General features: G+C 42.2%; 1 protein-coding gene across 3 annotated transcripts in view; it reads right to left on the minus strand.

The window, feature by feature from the left end:
- Window positions 1-26,646, minus strand: part of iqsec3a (IQ motif and Sec7 domain ArfGEF 3a) — an 83,988-nt gene extending 57,342 nt beyond the window's left edge. Inside the window, exons 1-2 of one of the 3 annotated variants that reach the window (XM_035528639.2) lie at window positions 25,323-26,645; window positions 7,456-7,533 (exon numbers count right to left, since the gene is read on the minus strand). In XM_035528639.2, coding sequence (XP_035384532.1) covers window positions 7,456-7,533; window positions 25,323-25,843 — 599 coding nt within the window. In that variant the 5' untranslated portion in view covers window positions 25,844-26,645. Of the gene's footprint in view, window positions 1-7,455; window positions 7,534-25,322 lie in introns of all 3 variants that reach the window. The other 2 variants (XM_081723758.1, XM_027020668.3) reach the window with 2 other exon arrangements.
- Between the last annotated feature and the right edge of the window lie 209 nt (window positions 26,647-26,855).

The following is a 26,855-nucleotide window of genomic DNA, read 5'->3' on the forward strand; positions in this document are numbered from 1 at the left end:
GCGCGAGTTCCTTTAGAAGGAGGTTTTTTCGTTGGACGTGTAATATAGAGAATGTTGCTAGGAGAAAGCAAACCATGTTCAATGTTTGGCATAGTTATTGATTCCTCACCACCTCCACTGACCTCCGGAGGATCTCTGGTTTGTGGTTTTGTAAGACACGTCTTGGTAAGCCATCATAGGTCCGCTCCATGAACGTCTCTCTCATGCACGGAGCTTTGTCCCATGCTCGGCCAGTTGCCGGCAGTATACGGCTGGGTCCTACGCAGGAACCAGCCCTCAATCTGCCTGTGCCGCTCCAAAACCATAGAACAATGGGAAACAAATACCTAATGTTTTAAAACAATGCAACCTGGTAACCGTTCTTGAGTTCATTCAGATTCAAATAGTTATTTTGAATGCCCAAATAACTCCAAGTTGGCCTGACAAAAGCAGAAACAATAGTCAAAGTAACAAAAACAGTCCAGTAATTTTTCACAGTGAGGGAACTCTCAAACCCAGTAAACACTGACCACCAGAACCCTGGCACAGGGCACCCTCTCTCTGTCAGGAGCTGACGGTCTGTGTCACCATAACAGGACATAAGCACTCTACGAAAAATGAAAGATTTATTTACTGCTCAGATATCACCGCCTCCCTAGCCATCTTCTCATGACGTGCTTGACAGAGCCAGGGAGAGAGGCGCGCGTGACGAACGCCTCCCACCTGGCCTCTGGCCGTCACGATCGCAAGAGCAAACGTGAAGAGCACTTGGGTGTTGAAACTGTAGCCTGGTATCATAGAATCACCTCTGGGTGATGATGGCATGAATCGTTAAATTTTTCCACTTTTCTGCATTTCAGCGATGTGTGCGGGGAGGAGGGGGATTAACTTTAAATGATTTGACAGCTCAGTCACTCGCATGTGTACGTTCCATCGCTGAACTTAAATGACCTCACTTGTTTTGTGATTGACTGGAGCTAATCTATATCATCTATGCTAATGAGGCTCATTTCTATGATGAACATGATTAAATGTTATGCGCTGGCTAAATGTTATGTGCTGATTAAATGTTATGTGCTGGCTAAATGTTATGTGCTGATTAAATGTTATGCGCTGGCTAAATGTTATGTGCTGATTAAATGTTATGTGCTGGCTAAATGTTATGTGCTGACTAAATGTTATGCGCTGGCTAAATGTTATGTGCTGATTAAATGTTATGTGCTGGCTAAATGCTATGTGTGATTGAATGTTATGTGCTGATTAAATGTTATACGCTGGCTAAATGTTATGTGCTGATTAAATGTTATGTGCTGGCTAAATGTTGTGCTGATTAAATGTTATGTGCTGGCTAAATGTTATTTGCTGATTGAATGTTATGTGCTGATTAAATGTTATGTGCTCATTAAATGTTATGTGCTGGCTAAATGTTATGTGCTGATTAAATGTTATGTGCTGATTAAATGTTAAGTGCTGATTAAATGTTATGTGCTGATTAAATGTTAAGTGTTGATTAAATGTTATGTGCTGGCTAACCGAAAGGACTGTGCTACAAATGTGTTTGAAAAGCTGTTAAATTCAGCTGCCACACCTTCTGGTCTGAGTAATTTTACTTGTGCAAAAACCAAGGCTAATTGGCTGCAGTCCTTGGATGCCATAAGCAACATCTTGTGCTATTGGCTGTGAGGAGAGACATTTGTGAAAAGGCCAGGAGCGATTGGCTGGCACTCAGATTTGTGTACAGGCAAGACCAGGCAAGAAGGGCAGAAAGTGAGAAGATGTTTTCAGGAATCATAGCTTGACTCATACTCACAAAACCAAGGTCCAACTTTTCTCTTTCATATATAGGCATACACACACACACACACACACACACACACACACACACACACACACACACAAACAAAAAGTCTCTCATTTAAAAACTAATGTGCAAAAGTGAGAAAGTCTGGGCCTCCTCCTGGTGCCCCTGGTTGCCATGACAACAGCACGCAGACCTGCAAGGTCACTTTGTCAGACAGAGGTAGCAAACAGTCATTTAGAGATGGAGAGAGAGACAGCAAGAGTGTAGGAGAGAGAGAGAAATAGAGAAAGAGTGAAAGAGTGACACAGAAAAGAGGAAGAAAGTAAAACAGAGAGAGAGAGAGAGAAAGAGACGGAAAGTCACAGGAACTTTGGAATTGTGTGATAAAAAAAACAAAAAAACATGAGGAATTATAGCTCCTTGTGCCTCTGCATATACATATGTGTGGATTAGATGTTAGAGGTGTCTAGCAGGTGGGTGTGTCCTGGGCCTCCATCTCTACTGCTTTTTCTCTGTTGGTCAGCAAGGTCAACTGTGTCAAACCCATGAAACCGAGGATGGCGACCCATGAAAAAGTAAGTGAAAGCAAAACAATAACAACGACAACTGAGAGCAATCTTATAAGCAGGAAAAAACTCACAGGACCAAAAGAACATTCCCACATATCTACTGACCTGCAGGCCAGTGCTGGTCTTAAATTGACAGGTGGCAGATCTCCCATTAACATATAAATTAAGCTGTCAGCTGTCGCCTGGCGGATCGGGTGAACTAATGGTATAAAACAAGACGCCTGAGGGCAATCGCATGAGACAAGGTAGCTCAGAGAAACACTCAGCACCTGTTTATCTGAACTGCTGAATCTCTGCCGCGTGGGGAATTTGCACAAAGTGGCCTGTAGCCTGTCAGCGCGGTGGCAGCTATGTCTCTAGCAGAGGCTCAAACGTTGTGCTTTCTTCCTCTGTTTAAAAAGTGTTCTAGCGCTCGTCCGTTCTTCCCACAATATGGCCTGCAGTTGATAACATGAGAGTTCTGCCGTTAAAAAAACGCAACAGCAGTGGATCCCACCAGCCTCGCAGCTATCGGTGCGTTCAGACGAGTGATTCATTTGCTGAGTCAGATAAGGTCAACAGAAGCTAAAGCAGCGGACCAGAGCCACTGGGAGACAAGAGAATAGGCACATGGGCGAAGCAGCAGGCTGTGGCAAAACAGGAGATGCAGAGACTCCGCAGCTGAGAATCATTCCGCGGTCACAGCATACATGTGATCTTTCTTGCCTCTACGGGTTCCTCGTTAACCAGGCGCCATTAGAATTCGTGTATGAGATGCCAGACGCATTTCTCTGCTATCTGCTTCACTCCTTGTCTTTTCTGTTCTCTTTCTTTCTCTCTCTTTCCTCTGTACCTCCTGTCTCCTCATCTGTCTACCCCTCCAGGGCGAGAAAGTGGCACGGGTTTCAAAAGTATACCGAGGGCCATAATGGGGCCTTGAGAAATGAACTAAAAAAAAAGCCCCTGAGTTCTTGTCAGGCAGGGGACAGGGAATTACAGCGCTGGGGGAGTGAGGTGGGTTGGCTTTTGGGGCGGGGGGGGGGGTTGTCTGTGATTGGATCCACTCTCAAAAACCGCATGGAGGCAAAAGTGTAATCACACGCCATCAAGAAGTTATCCAGGGATCACTGTTGCTTCAGCTCGCCATGAACCACTCAGGAACACAGGCATAAACTAATCAGTATGACACAGGATCATCCTGAGCAGTAAACCCATCTGCGCCATACAATGCAGCACAGAGAGAGAGAGAGAGAGAGAGAGAGAGAGAGAGAGAGAGAGAGCGAGAGAGACGAGGGGGAGAAAATGGGGACGGAAGAGTTGAAGGGAGAGGGAAGGAGAGAGCGAAGGAGAGAGAAAGACAAGAGGAGAAAATGAAAGAGGCACAAAATAAGGAAAAACAGAAAGTGCAAGAAAGGAATAAGGCAATAAATAATTAGATGCATAATCAGAAGGGAAAACAATACAGAGGCAGAGAAAAGGAACTGGAAACAGTCTATGACAGCACAGAAACAACCTGAAATGAACAGTGTATGAATTAACTGACATCATGTTATGAAAACTAGGCCAGCCTGTCCAGGCATAGTTATAAGATGACCAAAGTTTAAGATGACCAATTATCTGTCACTTCATAATTCACTGCATGACATACAGCATCTCATTAAAGTAAGTCTTTAAAAAAAGAAGAAAAAAGCACTTAATTGAAACAAATCAAGAAGAAATATGCACTCTGAGGTAATGCTTCTTAACAAGGTGCCATGGTGAACTCACACTGACCCCAAACTTGTCAGTGTGTGCCAACTCTTACTGCACTGGATTTTACACACACACACACACACACACACACATTACAAACAGAGTGTTTGCATGCACTAACAAATAAAAGCTGCACAGAATTTCCATTTTGAGAAAGGCCCAATACATTATGATCAATACATTATGACCCCCTGAGAGCAGTTTGGTTTATGATGATTTAATCAGAACTGCACTGACAGGAGGATAAAGACTGCTCTTTATTTCACAATTACACAGATGTGTTCATTTTTAAGTGCATCAGGCTGTGCAAGGAGACCATCTTGGCTCCGCGTCACCGCGTGTAAATCGCTTAAAATGACTGATGACCATTGAGCAACTGCCAAATTCTCTTGTTTTTATTTATCCATTTATTTTTATGAATAACTCATTGAAAATAGGCAATCGAGAAGTTAAATGTTCATAAGGAAATTATTTTTTAAATCCTGCCACTACCCAAGTGGCAGTTGCTGCATTTATGCACTGTGGAGTGAGAGGACCGCATGTAAAGCTCCAAAACGATATCACAAGTGACCTGTTTATCTTACCAGACAATACTGATTTGCAGATACTAATCCTCAGTCCCTCCATCCTGTTCCCTTAGCATACATATACGTGCGTGCGCGTGTGTGTGTGCATGTGTGCGTGTGTGTGTGTGTGTGTGTGTGTGTGTGTGTGTGTGTGTGTGTGTGTGTGTGTTTTTGAGTATGTGTGTGTGCAAGTGTGTTTAGACCTGCTGGAGCTCATTTACTTTCCAGGAAGGTTGCATTCAGATCCTGGCACATTTCGATGGAGTGTTTGTTCTGCTCCTTGTATTCTCCATTTGCTATCTGACTGACCGTGCCCTAACTACGGCATGCGGCACAGAGCTCCAGGATCCCAGGATCCCCACCATTTAAGGTATCCCAGATCGTCCCAGCCCAGAACCACACACAGTGCATGTGCTACAGACCTGCATATCACGGCACCAATATTCAGAGGTGCCCTTTGTAAAAATATCTAGACACCTACACTCAATGTAAAAACACTAGCAATAATTGGTGTCCACCTGTCCAAAGTGTTTCAACATGAAACTTCCCCAAACATCACATATTCACTACTGACAGCTGAATAACTGAAGTTCACAGAACCCTACCTGCGAGTCAGTTACATGGATCTGTAAATGGGAGCCAATGAACACCATATGAGGATGCTAATCTCCATTAAAATTCTTGGTTCGATTCCACTAGGAGCACTCTACAGCTAAGATTATCACATGCCACACAAACACACACACACACCAACATTCAGGTCTAATACAGAGGGGCTTCATTCCTGGGTGGAAACTGAATGAGATGAAGGAGTAAGAGAAGAGTTTAAGAAAATGTATTTCCAAATTTTAATTCCAAATTTCTGATTTCTGGGGCCTCTACTTGAACTGGGGGGTGTGAGCAGTAATGCCGAAACACGGACAAAGAGCTGCTAGTCTCTACAGAGCCGCCAGCATGCACGACCCCCAGTTTCCCTCTAGAGCTGCTCATGAGTAATGCTGGAATGTTTTACACATGTATCATAGATAATTTACTGAGGGAATTTTGTATCAAATGCTCCATGTATGGAAATGAATAAGCAGGTATGTATGTACGCGACGTATTAAACGTATGTAATGTCCCACAGAATAAAAACTACATTTTCGGAAGACAACTATATCAAAGGGACGTCAATGTGCGAAAATCATGAGAATGAAAATGGCGTGTTTGTGAATACACTAAGTGCAGGACACGGCAGGAAACGAATTAACAATCCGTGGACAAACATCGAGGTCAAAAAAAAGACAACAGAAAAAAGCTGGACTTTTTTCTAATTAACCAAAATACAAACATACAACATCCAGCAACCTACACACTGCCTTCAGTAGTCTGTTTGAAGTGGTTTGCTTTTCTGTGCCATGGAACTCCTTTACTTTTACAATTCATTATATTGTTTGCCGTTAAATATCCGAACTTTATCCGAACGTTAATCTTGATGATTATTCTATTCCTGTATGATCTACAACTGCAGACAGCCAGAGAAGATATTGTTTTTTCAATCATTTCGATGATTTGCCACTAATGGTGGTCACTTCGCTCCGGGTCTGGCCAAACATTCATGCGCAATTACATTTACGCGCCCGCGTTCCATTTTCCCGAGCGCTTCTTGCTGTTGTAATTTCGTTTATTTATTTGCGCTTCTTTTCTTTTCTCTCCACTGCGGCACACGAGAGCAAGACAAAGACACCGGACAGGTGCGATTGCATCTATCTTCTTGATTCCTTTCTGCCTCTCTCTCCAGAACTAATTCAATAACGGCAGCTACCGCAGCGTTTAGACTGTGATTTAGAGGCCGCTCACCGAGCGGCCGCTGTGTTCCAGCAGCAGCTTACTGTGGCCAGCGCGGTCATCGATACCGACTCGCCTCTGTTGCTGGCTTCTGCTACTGTTCTCGTTTGAGTTCTCATTTGAGTTCTTCGACAAACTACTGCCTCTGTGAACACGCAGGATCCGCAGCAAACATCGCGAACGCTTTGCTTGGTCATTACCGACGCGTCTGCGACGGTCAATGCCATTACGAAGCTATACAGCTGTGGGGGAGTCAAAAGGAGAATCCATTTTGTTTGACATTTGATAAAGAAATATATATATATTTTATTAATCATAGTAGTATTTATGTTTATTGATCCGTCTGAGCATGAGGAAAGCATGCTCAAAATAGCGTCTCGAAGAACATTGTGCTATTACGCCTTATTTTATGTTTAACCACTATATTATATTAAATGTACGCATGGTTGCATTGTTATTATTTACTTTCAGATTTAAGGACTACACATTCATATCTGTATTGGTATTATAATAAATAATTCAACTGTGTTGTCTTTCCTCTGCAAACAATGGCTTGAATGATGGCTGAGAGAGGCTTGACTGTTGACTCACACTTTTCACTTAGCAATGTCCTTCTCTAGATACTCGTGTAAACAATAACCTATCTGAACGAGAAACGACTTTTTTTTTGTTTTTTAAGCCATAATTGTAATATTTTGAGTTAGAGAAAATCTGTTTGCATTTTAATCATTCTCATATATGTTGTCCTATTTTTTAAAAGCTAGTACTGTAAGTAATATTACAAGGGTCACACGAGACAGTGAGCAGGGATGAAATTCAAAGAACAGGCATGAAAAGCCTATCAACCACTTCAAGAAAGGCATACCTGGGCAGCTGCGTTGCCTAACACCACCATAAACCACAAGAGCTCGGTGAGTGTCGTGGAGACGTCAGGGAGAAGGGGTTTGGTGGGGGCGAGGAGGCCTGGATCAGCTGATCTTACCTGGGGTCACAGTCCTGTGGCTCGACCTCAGGAGCATCCGGGGCAGGGCAGCAGAACTGGTGCAGCACTGTCTGATTCCTGTCAGGGCGAGAGAGAGAAAGAGAACACCAGAGGACAGGTAAGGAGGGCATTCACCTTACAATGGGTAGATGGTCCAAAAAATGGTTAGATAGTGAAGCTGTGGCAATATCACAAGAAAAAAGCAAGAGTCATAATAAGGTACACGACAGGGCAGCTGCACAATTTGCCCTTGGTGCAGTAGATTATATATATTTCTTCTTCTTCTTCTTCTTCTTCTTCTTCTTCTTCTTCTTCTTCCTCCTCCTCCTCCTATTTGGAGCGTCAGCCTTTAGCTGTGTGTGGACACTTCTATGTGTAGTGTTCGCAGTATAATACTTGGCTCTTCTGCCAGACAGGCTCTGCACATTTCCTGACATGTTATGCAGGGCATTTGCACTTGCCATTTCAGTGTTAGAGGAAGTATCTTCCATGCTGACCATGAACAGTGTGTCAGTAAATACAAATGTTCCTTCTACCACGTCCTTTCTCTCAGGGGCTGAAATTTTCCACCGTACATCCTGTTCCCTTCCACATCTCTCTCTTTTTCTCTGACCCCTGTAAATCCCTCGCTCTCCCTCTATTCACTTGACATATTCTAAAGCAATGCTTCCCCCCTCCTGATCCTTATGAGCCCCAACATTTTAGTGTTTTCCCAACTCCCAACACCCTACTCAGCAATCCATAAACAACATTCATGTAAAATGTGTGTGTTGGGGGCATGGGAGCTCTAACATTTGCAGTGCAAGGCTAAACACTGATCCCAACGAATTTATGGCAAGCTGGTACTTAACACCATTTGGGAAGGTACCCATGTAACACTGACACATTCAATGTGCCTCATAATAACCAGGATGGATTGGTGCTGTTAAACAAGAGGATGTGTTAGAGCCATCACAGTGTCTCATTTACATGTGGATTCCAATGATTTTGAAGGGTTTTTAGAGCAATTTGCTCTAAAAAAAATTGTGGCGGGATGGTTTCAATTTGATTGCAGTTTGCATGCAGATCTGGGAAATGGTATGCATGGAATCAGAGAGTCCAGACAGACCAGACAAGGACAGAGGTGCACTCAGCAAGAAGGAGCATGCAGTCCCCCAACCACAGCTGCGATGGTTAGAGGAACACTGATGCAGGGAAGACCATGGGTAATTAATCATAATCCTTAATGGCCTTTGTAATCGTGTTTTCCTTAATGGATGTGACCCGAGAGCTTTTAATAGTCTGAGCACACAACCTCAAAAGGGAGCAAAATGGGACGCCATGTTGATTGGCATAATGACTTTTAAAAAGAGGTCTAAAATAAATAAGGGAATGTGATGCAGTCATTGATCAGTGGACAGACAGAAAGCTCTGCTCACGCTGATGAAGCCTGGTTAAGCCAGCATAAAAGTCAGTGACCCTGACAACACTCCTATATCATATTAACACATTTCTGCACTTGAGGCAGTCGTCTATGTGACATTTCAGGCTTGAGTGTTTTTTTAAGTAACAAATGTACCTATTCGGTCTCAACATTGTTCATAGAAAGTTTTTTTTTACTTAAATGCAGTGTAATAAAAGATGACATTTCAACAGGAATCCTCTGGGATATTTTTTTTTCCCACACAGAACAGATGGGCACAGAATCAGGAGTCTGGAATCTGGAAATAATCATTAAGTATTTAGCATTTTGGTCATTTTAGTAATTGTACAGTACAACAATTCAGATTACTATTTCCAAATATTAAATGTCATACTTACTTACTTCCCCAAGAGAGGGCTTAAAAATATGAAATGACTAAAAACTTAAATGTCACATTCATGACAGAGCAAAACTCTCGTACATATTTAGAAAAAAATGTCTGCACTGGCTTTTGGTAAGGGGGCTTTTTTTCTATCTTTCTTTCTATTTTTCTTTCCTTCTTTCATTTTTTAAAAATGTGAAAAATATGTTTAGATTCTGAAGATAGCAGATTAAAATCACCTTCTGAATGGTCCTAAAAACTAACTGAACATTAACTGGCATTTAGTCGATTATTTTGTGGGTCTTTCCTTTCCAGTACTGTGCCCTCAGAAGGCATTTTCAAGACATTGCCAAAAATGTACATGGAAGAGTCTTTCCTGTTCTTCTAAGGGGTTTTGTTTATTACTTGCTACAATTTTCATAAATGTAATCAATATTATATTTGTTTCATAAATTAAATTATATTAAATTATAATAAACCATTCTACCGCTGCAAAAAAAAAGGGAAGAATCAATCTATAGATGCTATACAAGAAAAAAAGAAAAAAGGATATGATTTAGAAGTTTCTGGGCAGAACTGAACAAATTTGGAATATTATTTTCAATCCTGGAGTAAATTTGCACACATACAAAGATACACATGGAAGAAGCTATAGGAAATGAATCATAAGCTTGACCAACCATCTGATGAAGGAAATTAGGTATGCCTCATCTCTGACCAAAACATAACAAGTCAGGAGCTCACTAGGATCATTTGAGAAACATCCACTCTCCTCCTCCCCCACGTGTCCTTAAGTCTTTAAGCTACTGAGGTAGGTGCCCGATCCATCTGACAACACAGAGAAGGGGACACATTATGTAAATATGTTTGAAACACATTTCTCTCACGCATGTGTTACTGAAATTTTACCACCGCAAAGCCTCATTGTAGTTTTTTTGGAGTCTGAATGCGACTGCGTTCATAAGTCTAACTACTTGCTCCTTGGCATTTCCCCATGCTCTCTGCTCTTTGCTAGGCACTGTTCATTTGCTAATTCTTTTTTCTTTTTTTTTGTCTTTTCACAGTAATTAAAGCGCTGACTCTTTTGATCTTTAATTAATGACGTTAACAGGGAGACAGGACACAAAAGTGCCCTACCTAAGGAGGGGCCCTTCCAAACACCCACTATGAATAAAATGAGGAGGTGGAAGAAGCCATCTTTTAGCAATTAGACACTGCAGCCAAGTGTGACATCCGACGGACAAGGGGTCATGACGCAGTGATGGGGGATTTGGTAAAGGAGGACTGAACAGAGACTTGGGCCAAAGGGAATCATACACACTTTATCCCTCTTATTATCTCTCTCTCGCTCCCTGTCTCAGGCACACAAACACACACACACACACACACACACACACAAACGTACACAGACATGCACACACACATGCACGCACACAGATATTTATGGGAGGCCTCCACTCTGTAACACCAGCCTGACAGCTGTGCCTTTCCTCTCTCCTGCCACCAGCCCATGGTGTGAAGTCAAGTGCAGGAATTTGTGCAGTTGCACAGATACGCTTCCTTAGAGCACAAGAGAGTGGGAGTTTAATACAGACTAGTAGAGCTGAGGTACAAAGAGAGCTGCGTGGGTTTTTGGGGGCCCGGATTCATGGGGCCGTTTAGGTCTTGAAGTAATGTCACACCTCTTTTTTTGCTCTAATGCTTATACTCCACTGTAGGTTTAAACCTGAAAGTGGGTCACTGATGTAGCTTCCTTTTTGTGGTTCTAGACGGTGCTGCAATAGCTTTCTCTGACTTATTTTATTAAAAAATGTCAAAGAATATCATTTTTGCTGTTTGTTATTTTCCATTTTACCAATACCAGTGATTCCTTTAGAGATAATTTATCACCCTTTGAGACTCGATTTGATGAGGTCATCACTTCCCGTGCGTCTGTTTGATGAGGTCACTGCCACTTGCCCTGCTGAATATCAGGTCAACTAGCTCATTCAGTGATGTGATGGATGTGCAGAAGAAAACTGAGCACACCAAAACATTGTCACATGGGGGGGTGAGGCTGAATGTCAACAAAACCCTTTAGGTACAGGTCTGGAGATGGAGGATTGGATGAAGATGTACCCAGAGCTTAATGTCATTGTTTTCCATTCATTTTTCCCCCTTTTTTCCACTATCCTTCCCCTTCCAGTCATTCTGTGTTGGCTAATGTATGGCCTTCATATTAAGAACTGGGCATGGAGTGTTGATCTAGGTAGCGGTACCAAACTGTGCTTTCCTGGTTCACTGGTTTCCCTGCTCCAGTGGTTTCATTCACCAGTTAGTTCTCAATAGGGAAAACACTGAAAGCCCTACATTACACACATATATGAGCCATGTTAATGTACCCCTTCAGTGTTCACACGGCATGAAACAAGAAGAAGAGAAGTGCTCCACAGAGAAAGTCTGTGGTAGTATGCAAAGGGAGCCATCATTAACACAGCGTTGTATGGCCAATGCCAGTTTTTGTGCTTTCCGTCTTAACTTTTTGTTTTTTTGTTGTTGTTGTTAAAAACAGACAAGTGAGTGAGTAAAAGCCAACTGAGATGGCATGCAATAACACAGTTAAATTTTTATGAGATATCTTGCCTGAACTAAGTCATACTGAGTTTTTCATAAAAATGCATAAATCTGTGTGAGGCAGTGATTCCATGCAATCACACAGGAACCAGAACTAATGACTGTCAGTCTGAAATATCATCTTTCTTAAGAGGAGCATTCAGGCTGCAGGAAGGAGTCATTTTTCCTTTTAAACAACTTTGTTGAAATAAATGAAAAAGATCCATTTAAAAAATCTATTTCACAAATGTTTAAATTTTAAGTCATAATTATAAAGTATAATTTCTGACCTTAATAAATCAAAAAAGAAAAGAGAAGACAGATGGAAATACGGGAAAACTTCCAATTGTATTAATTTACATATTAAAACTTCTGGCACTGTGAGTATTTCATACTTCTGTGTTGAGACTCCATTTTGAGATTGTCCTTGCCAAGTGTGCTCAATGCACTATGGCAAGTGAAAAGCATTGTTGGCATGACAACACTCAACCAACTTAACTCAGCAGCCAACAATGGCATTGATTCTTAATCCAGGCGAGTGTACAGCACACCCCTGTCTGACCAAGGTAAACTGTTAAGTGGGATGCATCTCTCTGGCATGGTGAGGGATGAGATAATTAGGTGTCCTTTAACTCCACATCTTCTACACAGTCTTGTAACTCCACATCTTCTACACAGTCCTGTAACTCCACATCTACTACACAGTGCTGTAACTCCACATCTACTACACAGTCCTGTAACTCCACATCTTCTACACAGTCCTGTAACTCCACATCTACTATACAGTCCTGTAATTCCACATCTTCTACACAGTCCTGTAACTCCACATCTACTACACAGTGCTGTAACTCCACATCTACTACACAGTCCTGTAACTCCACATCTTCTACACAGTCCTGTAACTCCACATCTACTATACAGTCCTGTAATTCCACATCTTCTACACAGTCCTGTAACTCCACAACTACTACACAGTCCTGTAACTCCACATCTACTACACAGTGCTGTAACTCCACATCTGCTACACAGTCCTGTAACTCCACAACTACTACACAGTCCTGTAACTCCACATCTACTACACAGTGCTGTAACTCCACATCTGCTACACAGTGCTGTAACTCCACATCTACTACACAGTGCTGTAACTCCACATCTGCTACACAGTCCTGTAACTCCACATCTACTGAGAAAAAAAAGAATGAAGAACGTATTAAGAACATTAGGCAAGCAGTTTCAGGCTGGAGTGAAAATAACAGTGGACTGAGCTCAGACAGCCTCATGGGGATGTGCACTCAAAACGAAGAGCCTCAACCATGTCTCTCTAAATTCACTCACAAGCATGTACACCCACCTGGCCACACACACACACACACACACACACACACACACACACACACACACACACACACACACACACACACACACACACACACACACACACACACACACACACACATACACACACACCAGCTTACATCAGCACAGAAGCTGGGGCTATCCCTAGAGGTTCTGATCTTCAACAATGTTGTCAGAGTAAAAAGATTGAAAGAGAGAGTGTGTGAAAGAGAAAGTTAAAGAGGGACAGAGAGAGAAGAAGAAGAAGAAGAAGAAGAAGAAGAAGAAGAAGAAGAAGAAGAAGAAGAAGAAGAAGAAGAAGAAGGGGAAGAGCAGAGGAAAAGTAGAGAGGATTAACTTCTTTTGAGGGAATGACAGGTTGACAGAAGAACAAGCGCCTCATATCTTCAAGTCACTGCATCTTGAGTTACATGTTGTACGCATGGCTTCAAAAAACGTCCTGCCTCGCTACTGCACTCTTTCACTGAGCGACAGTGAGGCTAAGGGGACCACTCACACACAGAGCGAATGCACATACAGTGGTGACTGAGAGCGAATTATAACTGTCCTGTTGACAGTGCTCGCCAAGCCATTAGAGAACCACACACTGCTGATTAAATTTATCCAAGCCTGCAGGACTCCTGGTGACTCTAATTACAGCACTCTCGTTTTCCAAGAAGAACGCACAGACATGCACAGAGTAAGCATCTGAGAACTAGAGCATAAAAGTTGAGCTGTGGAGGAAGAGGGAAATAGATGTGTAAACCAAAGCGTGCATACAGCCTCGGAGAAGAGCCTATGAGCAAGAGAACCCAGACAGGAACTGGAAGGCCGGCAAGTTGAATGCTGGGATGGACTGGGTATTCCTGACCACTGAGGCTAGTCCCACGATCCTGGATAAAACCGCTCTACTGCTGCGGTCTGGAGGAAAGGCACTTGACCTGTACACAATCGCGGGCAACATGCTCCACAAAACAACACGTTTCCATTATCATAAAATAGATCGCAAAAGTGAACCAGCAAAGATTTGTGAGCTTTAGCTCCTGGAAGAGCTGAAATGAAGTAGGCTAATAAAGCGAATAACTGGGAGATAACGTAAACAGGAGAAGACAAAAGGAGGAAAAGAATCAAAATGTTGGAAGAAGTTTTCTTCAGTCAGGAGAAAATTGAAGTCTACCTTTGTCACCAGCACTGCAGCTCTTCGCTCACTGAGAAACTGGATGTAGTGTTTCCAGTGTTATTTCTACTCATGTTTACACATATTTTAAGGTGGCAAACACCAAGTCCAGTTTTATGCTTTTTTCCAGCTAGTCTAACATACTCATGACTTCATCACTATAGAATTGTAAAACATATTGAAATGCTACTACAGGTGTTTTTTTTTTTACATTGTCTTGATGAAACTGCACCTCAGAACTGCGTTTTAATGAGTTTTCACATGCATTTCAAATAATCTGTGAGCACTACTGGTTCTGTAAACCAGGAGATTGCAGCAAGCCATTACACCAGAATCCACAAATGTTTGAATGTGAGCCCCCAAATTAAGCTTTCATCTGATCTGGCATTAACAGCCTTTGCAGGATTACCAAGCATTTTACAAATTCCTAATTCATTTCTAAAATGACAACACACCAGACCCCAGCCATCACAAATTCATCAGGTACGAGAGCAATTGCAATTACTCCTCTCAACGAACTACAGTGTAACAGACCTATCTCAAACCAGTGGGACAGGGTGTCCCAGTGCTCCAGACTATGCCCTGTCCAGACTCCAGACTATACCCTGACCAGACTCCAGACTATACCCTGTCCAGACTCCAGACTATACCCTGAGCAGACTCCAGACTATACCCTGAGCAGACTCCAGACTATACCCTGAGCAGACTCCAAACTATACCCTGACCAGACTCCAGACTATACCCTGACCAGAATCCAAACTATACCCTGACCAGATGCTACCCTGAGCAGACTCCAAACTATACCCCAAGCAGACTGAAAACTATACCTCAAGCAGACTCCAGACTATACCCAAAGGTGATATCACAAACACTAGTGAGCTAAAAGAAATAAGACAAAACAAAGATCTTTTCTTATCAGTTTAAGTATGCTTACTACTGACCAGTACTGAAATACTAGCAGTAGCAACATAGCAACAGTAGCAACAACATTTTACCCTCTCTCTATTTTTAATATTTTTGTGCATGAGTCTGTGCTCAGTGACCCCAAAATTGTTTTTTACAGGCTGACATATTTGCCCAAGTACTAGTGTAGCTTTTATTCATACCCCAATGCTGAACATTATACACAGTAGAACAGTAATTAGTGGAGCCTTCCTGGGCTAGGTAAGTAGGATTAGCTATCGTTATTCTTTAACAAAATCAGCACAACCTGACAGCAGCCTGGGGCAATTTCACGACCCCTTGTGTATGTGCATGTATGAATGCAGCCATGCATGAATGGACCTGACATCCAAAAAAAAAAAAAAAAGACAGAGAGAGAGAGAGAGAGAGAGAGAGAGAGAGAGAGAGAGAGAGAGAGAGAGAGAGAATAAGAGGGAAAGAGAGAATATGGAATCAGAATGGAAAGGGTACATAAATCATATATCTAGAAATCGGGCAGTAACAGCAGAAAGAAGCAGGAGACACACACACACATACATACACACACACACACACACTCACACACACACACACACACACACACAGGGGACTGGACATTTTCTGTCTGCTTTCATCACCTGTGCAGTTCCCTACAGGATCCGCTGGATGGATTTTGCCATTAGTCTTAGTCAGAAATATAATATCATCTGACATTTCCAAGGAAACAGCCAGTGATCTGGGAATGAACACCCCATGCCATGGCTATAGGAATTACTCAGAGTCAAATGTGGCATGGATCAAAGCTGTTTTCACAGCACCAACAAACAAATCATCAACAGTGCAGGCACTAAGGAATGCACAACATGATACGAATGGACTGACCTCCTGCTTGAGTAACAGAAAATGTAATAACATTTCTGAAGCTATAAAGATGTAATTACATCACTACCAAATGCTTTAACCTCCCGATTAAATCCTGCGATGAGAAGGGAAAACGAGGTGAATAGTACAGCTAATTAAAGTGAAAGAAAACAGGTAGTCTTAGCTGAGAATTCATGCTTTTGTGTGTGTGTGTGTGTGTGTGTGTGTGTGTGTGTGTGTGTGTGTGTGTGTGTGTGTGTGTGTGTGTGTTGCGCGGGAGGCTTCCCCTTTTTATTTTTGTCCTCTCTCAAGGTTTGTCCCTTTTACCCTCTAAAGGAGCTTTTCCAAACCACACTCACTCTTACCTGGCTCATTAGGCAACTGGGCTTCTGCAAAGCTGCTTTGAAATAATGTCTGCTGTGAAATTTCTATACAAATAAATAAATAAATAAACTCAACTATATTGGACTGAATAAAAACATGGCAACAGGAACGGTTTTTCATGGTCATTTGTACAACTTTGTGGATCACAATTATTTTTGTTTCATTCTTTACTGCATATTGTTCTTTCGATCAGTCTCTGTTATGGTTTGTTTGTTACAATACAAGTGATCAAGGGATGTACTTTGTCAGAATGAGAACCACGATAGTTGGAAGTACTGCAATTTATCATGAGCGTTTAGGACAAAATGGCTGAATTACATTTGTGTGAAAACAAATACTTGGAGAATGTGCCAATCTATTGTCCTGAGTGACGTCAAAAGAGTTTTATTCTTGATTTCTCAACATGTGTCGTGTGTGTGTGTGTGTGTGTGTGTGTGTGTGTGTGTGTGTGTGTGTGTGTGTGTGTGTGTGTGTGTGTGTGCAGCAAGGAACAGCAGAGTGTACTAGATAAAGTATATGGGATGATAGTGGTTCACTGATATAACCCTAAAGTTATATCAGTGCATAAACATATCAAGTTGCCAGTGTACCTAACACTCACCAACATGCAGTGAACACATAACCATACTGTGACTGCCACTTGATGTTTCACTTCATTTATAAATCTAAATTTATACCTCTAAATCTAAATACTTGCATTGCTGAACTGTGGTGCTAAAGAAAGATTAACTCAGATATCATTATTTCCAAGGAACACTAAAAATAGAATAAAACAGATATATTATTAAATGTCCTATATGACAACGGGGTATGACAGTGCCTTGATTGTGTAAAGATTGCATGTGCAGGTGCATTGATTACACTCGGTTTGCCTACCCTGTCTGCAGCATTTCAATTAAAAATACTTAAAGCTCATCTCCAGCATTGAAAATGCTAATTTAACATTAAGCAAATGCTGTATCATAAATGGCAGTGAAGGAAGCCACTGTGTGCTCGCTGAGTGAGGCAGTAATGAAAGCTTAGCAGCGTCGCCTACACGACTCTTGGTTTAATTGCTGTCGACAGCACAGCTAGTCAAGGACAAAGTCCCAGCTACTGCTAGCGCATGTGAATGGCGTCGCTCCACACAAATGTGGCTGTGACGCTGCAGTCTGAGCAGTAATAAACACGGGCCAATATGAACTGCCGTGCACGCTGACTCGTGTCTAATGCCAAGCCACTCCAAACGCGGCCTCTGTGCCCTTAATCTCTCACGCGCGCTCTCAGGAAACAATCAGAGGGGACGTCACGCACACTCATTTGTACAAGCTCACCACACCTGCATCAGCCTTCTCTCTCCCCTCCTCTTCTGTCCACGCAGGGTGGTCGGGCTTTGGACAGTCACCATTCACACAGCCTAACAAAACCTCCCACTCAGCTCACACACACACACACACACACACACACACACACACACACACACACACACACACACACACACACACATACCCACAAACAAGCACACACACACACACACACACACACACACACACACACACACACACACACACACACACATGTAAGCTCACAAAAACGCATACCCACATGCACTCACACACAGACACACACACACACACACACAAACACACACACACACACGTAAGCTCACAAAAACGCATACCCACACCCACTCACACACATTTAAACACACACACACACACACATATATACACACCCACACCCACAAACAAACACACACATACGCACACACATACACACAAACACACACACTCATGCATAAAGCAGCAAGCTGCACATGCACAGCCTCAGCTAGCAGACCAGATTCACAGATTCACAGATACTCTTCAAAAAGAAACCAAGCAGTTTAAATCCACAGGGCACTCAATATGTGATATTCATGAATTTTGTTTTGGCATCACCTGAGCTTTAGCCAGACACATAATAAACAGACAGATGTGCCAAGCATCTGCATGGTGATAAAAGACAGAAACTCCTCTGAGAGAGAGAAAAAAACATTAGCAGAACTTTAACATTTGTGTTTATGACTCTCATAAGACTCAAATGTGTCATGAACTGCAAAGGTTATAAACATTAGCTGCATTTGCCACATCCCTGGAAGGTTTATAGTAGAAAGCACCCTTTTATGGCCTCAAAGCATACAGGCTTAATAGGCTGCATCATCAAATGTATAACTTGACAAAATGACATTTGGATGTTAGAGCTTATGAAATGGTCTCCAGCAGCCTGTCAGTCAGCAGTATCTGCAATGCACCTGAAGTGCTGGGAGATCGCATGCCGTTACAGCTCAGTCAAGCCTGGGTAGCCTTGACAGAATATAAAAATCTGAAAGTTTTGCATGGTTTCCTTTTTGGGTAGCCCTCTGTAGCATGCCGCAATACTCCCAGAGCAACTGTGATACCTGACAAAACAGCAAAAGAAAAAAATTTGCTCTGCAGAACAAACCTGGTGTGGGACCGCACGGGCGTTTAATATAAGTCTGAATTTTCCTCAGTGGCTCTTACAATGGACATATAAGAAGTTTCAGAGCATTCGATTCCGGTTCATTTTCAAAAAGGTTTCAGTTAAATTCAATTAAAATTTTAAATGTAAATTTTTCCCTATCATGTCACCTTACCATGCAAGACTTTTACCTCTGATGACAAACGTTTGTTTGTCTCATGCAGTCAGTCATGAATTTGTGCACTATTAATGTGATGTTAAAACAGCCAGTAGTCCATATGTTGGTTGGTTTACTTCCTGCATAGGTTTGCATATGGAGAGCTTGCATTCTCAACAAAGCAACCATACTACAGATCAACTGGAACCTTACTCCAGCCACCTCACACAGGTGAACTCATTTAAGGTTTCTTCAAAAAAAATCACCAATTTTTAACACAAATCGTGCGATAATTTAGAACTGCCAGTATGAAATTTCTTTCCCCAACACACTGGTCCCAGCCCACAAACTAATTAACATGGGTGTTTAAGATGGGAACATTCACGTGTAATGTGCTGAGCTACTCCAGGACCAGAACTGGGAAATACTGGTGGACTGAGAGAAGGAGAGAGAGAGAGAGAGAGAGAGAGAGAGAGAGAGAGAGAGAGAGAGAGAGAGAGAGAGAGAGAGAGAGAGAAGGGAGGCAGAACCATTCATTCAAAGAGCACTGTAATTACTAGATATTCCCTCCTAGTGTGAGGTGCCATACCTTAATTTGCCTTGCCTTCCTGCTACAGTCCTGGTAGCCCATACCAACCTGTAGCTGCCAAGACTCAGAGACAGATGCACATAGAGGGGACCAAACCAATGAAAGAGGGGCAAGGTGGCAGGTGTGGTATTGTGTGTGTGTGTGTGCGTGTGCGTGTGTGTGTGTGTGTGTGTGTGTGTGTGTGTGTGTGTGTGTGTGGAACACTTATGTGTTTTAAATGAGGATTGAGTCCTTAGTGCTGGTGGTGTTTTGAGATACACTGTCAACTATACTCCAGAGCCCAAAAGATATCCTCCAGCAGCATGGCCACATATCACCATACACCATACATCTATAATCACTATCCACACAGTTTTAGAAAAGACCATGAAAAACCTTTCCTGTTGCCATGTTTTTATTTAGTCCAATTTAGCTGTATTTAGTTATTTAGTTGTATAGACATTTCACAGCAGACATTATTTCAAAGCAGCTTTGCAGAAGCTCAGTTGCCTAATGAGCCAGGTAAGAGTGAGTGTGGTTTGGAAAAGCTCCTTTAGAGGGTAAAAGGGACAAACCTTGAGAGAAGACAAAAATAAAAAGGGGAACCTCCCCCCCCTCCTCACATACACACACTCACACACACACACACACACACACACACACACACACACACACACACACATTAAGATAAAATAAAAATACTAAATACTTTGGATAATCTTTAGGCAAAAAAAGGATTCCAGGCAACGCACCTACTGATATTCTTGATCAAGGTGGGACAGAGAAATTCTCAACAGGTATTAAATTATTCTTTCTACTGGCCCAAAATTGTTAGTTTTTTTGCTAATCAAATTCAAAATCACCTCAGGTGTGTGTATAAAAAAAAAACTTTGTTTGTCTGTCTCTGAGCCTTGCCAGCAGTGGACTGCTAATGGATGCCAGACTGTCACAGGAAGCATGGAGGAGTGAGAACAGAAGTGTGAGCCTACATTAGGAGTGACCCACCACAGTTTTTTCCAGCTGCTCCCAATGTGTGATGCTGGCCCCCTGTCATATTAGCAATGTCAATGTTAGTATAAATACACAAAGCTGTAAAGGTTACGGGTGGTGTTGGGTCCAGCTGCACCCCCCCAGCGCACCTCAGGCTCTGTCCACAAGTTCGTCACCCAAGAAACCCATCCCTGCATCCAGTTGGTCCAATTGTGTGCTCTACACATGCCTGGAAACTCCCCCACCCATCTGGGGTTTATTCAAATTGGACTCGCTGAAGCCTTCCGTCTGGTCACATCCCAGCAGTGGAGGGACCACAGGGAGACATGACCCTTTCAGAGCAGACTTTAACTTTCAGTACAACCTATGGGGCTCTGAACAAACAGGTTAAGCAGTCTTTGTACAGTTCATCACATGATGACTATTCCATTTCCTCTCTAAATGGCATTTGGCCTAATCTACACGTATTTGTCTATATAATAGTGAATGTGCGATAAATGGCTCGATGGCTGATAGCATTGTCATATGGCATTATCAGAACCAGAGTGAAAAGTGAGAATAACAAGGCTGTTTGGCATCCAGTAGCTTTCAAGTGTCACATTTTTAGCTGCAATGATATGCTCTTAATTTAACATTTACTGACCGCTGTAATAAACCATACTATCCTCATGACCTTCAGAGGAGCATCACACAAGGTTAAATCAAAGTTAAATGCAAGTTAAATGCATTGAGCTTTCATGATCACCTTTTTTTGTACTGGTTTTATGAGTCACGGCATTAGGCTACATAAAGCTACATCTGGCAACCATTCTAAAAACTTTTGGCTGTGGTGCCTCAGATCTGATAATGACTTACCTTTACAACAATCATTTCATATTTTAATATTTCTGCATATTATTTAATGATCACATCTATGTGCAAAATAACAGAGGGTGGAAGCAGGTTGCAATATAAAAGGCTTTTATGTTCCTATTATATGGATGTAGACGTATTGTTGTAATGCCACATACATTTAATAGGATATTTACTATAGTGTCATTGATAACATTGAATTAATTTTTTTATAGTAAATATAGGCAAACCAACATGTAAGCATACATATTACAGCCTTATTTTGTGACATTTCATTGCTTGTTTGGTGTTATTTATATTCCACATAGAATATTTTGTTTAAACCTTTCCGTGACTCTCTCTGGGTATTTATGCGTATATTCAAGCCAAAGGAAACAACAGATGGTGTAACGTGTGTATGTGTTTGTGTGGCTGGTCATGTGACACAGACAGAGAGACAGATTCACTGCTAAACCCAAGCAGGGAAAAGGAGGTCAAATCAACACATCAGCAAATCAGTTCCTTCATTAACCATGCAATTAAAACCTTCATACAAGGAATCAAAGTAGTTGCAAAGATTTGAGAGGTGACGTCATATTTACTTACACAGGCAAATCAAACTGATCTGTTAGGAGCGTCAGACTGGTTTCTTCTTTATATCACTGGCTATGAGACAAATATGACTGTCACAATACATATCCTCCCAAACGTCTCCTTGTATGTGTGTGTGTGTGCGTGTATGTTCGTCCGTGTGGCCACGCCCTCCCTGTGTTTCACACCTGCTCCTCGCTGAGTATCATTAATATGCGTGTATAGAAGTCTATCGTTTATGTGCGAATGTTGTCGGTGTTTAACCCGGATAACCTGCGTGCTACGTCTTCGCTGTTGTGTGTTAATAAATGTATGCCTCTTTTACGAAACTTGTCCCCGCATCCTGGTTTAACTCCACATCGTGACAATGACATTAAAGCTTTGTTCACTTTGCAAAATATGTACAGTTTTTCCTCATTTTGCAGAGATTCCACGTGTGAATACCACGACACTACTGCAGAATACTCCCGCCCTGCTTTAAGATCACATGCAACCTTTTAAATGCTGCCTGAGTCATGATTAAAGGGCACACACAGAGACAAGAAGAACGTGTACTTTGTCTGTGGAGCATTGATGTTCACTCAGCGCTTCTCCTTACTGAGCAATAGAACAGCACACACTGCCTAAACCAAATCTGAGTGAAAACCTAACACAGCAATGGGATCATTTCTCCTAAAATGACTAAAAGCTGAAACTTCCCCATGAGAAGATAATAGTGACACCAGGATGTCACTAATCAATGGCTGGTGTGAGGGGAATTTTCATGATCACACCATGCAAAGTCCATACAAATCTTTGTAAATGAATATTCCAGCATTTTTCAACCAACTCTCTGTGTAGTATATGCTTTATTTCTACTGACAGTCATTGATTAATTAAAATAACTGTTATTACCATTAGAAAGATACTGATGTATATCACAAGCAGAATAAGATATGTTTAAAAATATTCTATAATATCCATTAGAGATAAATAATGTTGTATATAAAATCAGAATTCAACTTCTTCAGAAAGACCAACCTTCAGTGCATAAGAAGACATTTCCGTCTGGCCGTTTGCAGGAATGGTCTGGTTTTAGACCGTCAAACAATTAAACTGCAAATTCTTAAGACTATTAAATAAAAGATCATTCCATCAGTTTTTATGGCTAGTGCATTGGGTTCTGAAATAAACAAGTGTTGAACTGGCCTCAAAGATGTAATGACATCACTCAAACAGACATAAATCATATTTAAAAGCTAATGCACTGAGGGCTGGCTTTGGATGTCTCAAAATAAATGTAGGCTAATCTACATTTAAATGTTACCTTCTTTTCTGAATGCTCTTTTTGTTGTAGGACAAGTGTTCTGTGGCTGTGTGCAAAATTTCAGACCCAATCCCAGTTTATCACAGATGACTAGTTCTACTGACTTATTCAGAGACTGGAACCAGGCAAAACTTTTAAAAAAGAAAAACAATAATTTAAGTGAACCTTTATGACCTTCGCTAATGATGTGTTTATTCTTTATACTGCTTAGAATTTCAAGCAGAAAGGTATGCTTCTGATAAAATAAATGTAAAATAGTAAATTATATCACTTAATGCTTAAATTGCAGTTATTGGATTTCTTTGCTAAAGGTACACACACTGAAGGTCGTTCTCAAAAGCAGACTGCCAGTAACACACTGGCTACATACAGGGTAACAGTAACTCACTGTTACATTAGAAAAATATTTTTAAAAATAGATAAACTCTGACATTTGTTGTAAAAGCTGGATCCATAAGACCTCTTGAAGGACATCTCCAAAAGGACCTGTGTGCCATTCGTTCATCTGCACCCTCTGTACTGTGGATGTGATTTGTGATGCCCGTTAATCCTATACTGCACATTAACTTCCCTACATGCAGCTGATCTGCCCTGTGCCCTACTGTCTCCTGTCTATGCCTGCTCTTTGTCTTGCTGCCGGCTGTAGTGTAGATCTCTTGGGAGACCATGCTATACCTCAACCTCATCATAAACCCCCTCAGTGCCAGAGGAGGCACATCTCTCATGCATCTTTTCCAGCATTGGAAAAAGGACTTCTCTGCTTTGAACTAGTGTCTGATTAGTCACTGATGAGGCACAGAATTCAGATGCAGCCAGTCGTGGTACTAATAATGACTACTATGCAGCTTCTAGCATGTTAAGGAAACAACTGGAGGAAAGGACATTCTCTTTTGTATTGCACTCTACCAAGCACATACTTAGAATGTGTATTAGAAACATTTATATGTTAGACACATATTTGTTGCTATACACAATCTGTATGGTATTAGCCATGCTCCAGCTCTTTACTAATGGCCAGTTTCTGACCACAGAATAAGTTCTGATGGAATATTTTGGGTAACAGGTCACTTACAACCAAGCAATAACACTGAAAGATAGAAATTCTCCAGTGCTACAATTCCTGATACACTCATACAGACATAACACCTGCTACCCAGCCACTACTATGTCAATGTACTCATCAGACTCATCAGTGACCAACGGACAGATTTTGCATGCTAACTGATGAGTTATAATCTGTAATAACTGTGCACCGATACATGGCGCCTTTAATATAGGTGCCTCCAAACAGTGGCGAGTAAGTGGTTTGGTCGCTTTTGTGAGGTGCTTCTAATAAAGTAGGTGGTGAATGTATGTTTGCATGAAAATAGGAAATAAAAAGATGACGTAACAGTCGGTTTCGCCTACTTTCACATTAATTTCGCTAATGACTTCTGAATATATTTATTTGATCTTAGAACTGTAATAAATGCTTTCATCTATTATCTGCGTTTATTTGTTTTGCACCAGCGCACCTAGACAAATACCAGTCTGTTAAAACTAGATACTTGCTTTAGCGTTGAAAACGCTCCGAATTAATTAAACACTTGTGCTAGAAGTATTTTTACAGCGTTAAGGGCAATCAGCTCAAGTTAATTCACGTGTGCTGGTTTTATATTGTTCTCGGTACGATGTCTACGTGATCTTAGTCGACGTAAGTAATTTTAAAAGCTCTGTGAAGCTATAAAATAGTTTATGTCCAGCTGATAGTGGCTCTTTCGTGCCAGGACTAAAAGAATTACGTCAGTATTGAGAAGGAAAATAAAGTGTTCATTGTTAAAAAGAGTATTAAATGTATTATGTGAGTTCTTGCATTACTTGTGTATTATAGTGCGCTGGCAATGAAACATAAAGGCGCTTTTTTCACTCACTCGGCTTTCCTTGCGAGTCCAACCGAGCGGCAGAGGGTTGTGGGAGTCTGCGGAACCAGTGATTTGCAGCACGGGCTCCTCTTGTCTTCCTCCGCTGAATCGGGGCTCGAGTGGCTCGCTCTCGGAGAAGGCGGAGAAGCGGGCACCAGCTGCAAATGCTGCGGGTGATGGATCGGCGGCGTGGGCTGGGGAAGATGCTGCGGCGGCGGCGGTGTCAGCTGGCAGTGGTGCTGCCGCGGTGGCTGGCCTGGAGTCCCGGCTTTGCTTGCGGCCGGGTGAGGATGCTGGAGGACCTGCGGCTGCGGGCTGACGGCCGGCGCCGGCGGATGAGGATGGTGGTGGTGGTACTGATGCGGCTCTCTCAGCCGACGGTTTTCGCCAATGAGATCTTCGACCTTCCTTTCGAGCTCGTCGATCCTCTGTCGCTGCGTCTGTATCAGACTCTGCTGGTTTTGCACTATGGTTGTCAGTTCTTTTAGGTAAAGCACTGCTTTCATTGGATTATCCAGCAGACTCTCCATCACTACAGTCGCGGGTGCTTGACAGCAGTAGCCTCAGCCCGGTGTCACAGGGAGGACCTTGGGTATTTTCGTCGGGGAGGTCGGAGCTGTGAGTGGTTCGCCGAGATGCGCGCTCACTCTGCCCTGGTCTCTCTGAGAGTTCCTGATTACGCTGCAAGGATGCGGGTGATGCGCTGGTGCGGAGGGATCAACATCAGAGGACATTGGAGGAGGAGCCGTAGTAGGAGGATGACGTCAGCTCCGTGGCCAACAACAGAAGAGCGTGTTTGCTCTTAAAAGTTAACCCCATCCATTCCTTTATTTCCTGTCGGTTGCCTGTTAATGTGGATTTGGCGAGTTCTCCAAATTCATGACGTTTCTGCTCCTAAATATCCATAAAGAACTATCTGTCTGCATGGAAATAGTTCCACGTGTAAGAAACGGAGCTCTGTGATTGAACAAACACGACTTACAAGCATGCTATCCGGTGTAAGAACGGCTGAACTTGTTGCATGACCAGACACCAGTCCAGTATCCCTGGTGGTCTCTGCTTAGCATGTAGCCGATGTAAACGAGCTGTTCTGCTTCCTATACCTCCAACACTGCTGGAACAGTTGAAAAACGTTTCCACCTGACCATGCATAAATGTGTCACGGGTCTGCTCTCCCCATATATATCAATGTAGCGTGTGGCCGGTCAGTCAAGATGAGAATAATGGACCCGTTAAACAGCACCATGGCCAGTGGGATACGTCTATGTGACATTGGGCCAGCGCAACGTCACTGAACTTGCTCCAGAAGTTTCATACTGAGTTCCACAAATCAAATTTTAATGCAGAATTAGTTAATCTGTAGTTAAAATAATCAATGGGTAAAATTAAATAATAAATATCGTGCAAATTGCATTTCAAATTGTGTTCTCCCCGGCAGAATCCGCTACAACACACAAACGACGCTCTCGCACATTGTAATGCATGTTTGCTGTCCTAAATCACAATGACATGCCGAGATGGTTCAGGATTTGGAATCTGAAT

Source organism: Electrophorus electricus, chromosome 11, assembly GCF_041902795.1.
Source record: "Electrophorus electricus isolate QZ-2024a chromosome 11, ASM4190279v1, whole genome shotgun sequence".
Classification (NCBI taxonomy): domain Eukaryota; kingdom Metazoa; phylum Chordata; class Actinopteri; order Gymnotiformes; family Gymnotidae; genus Electrophorus; species Electrophorus electricus.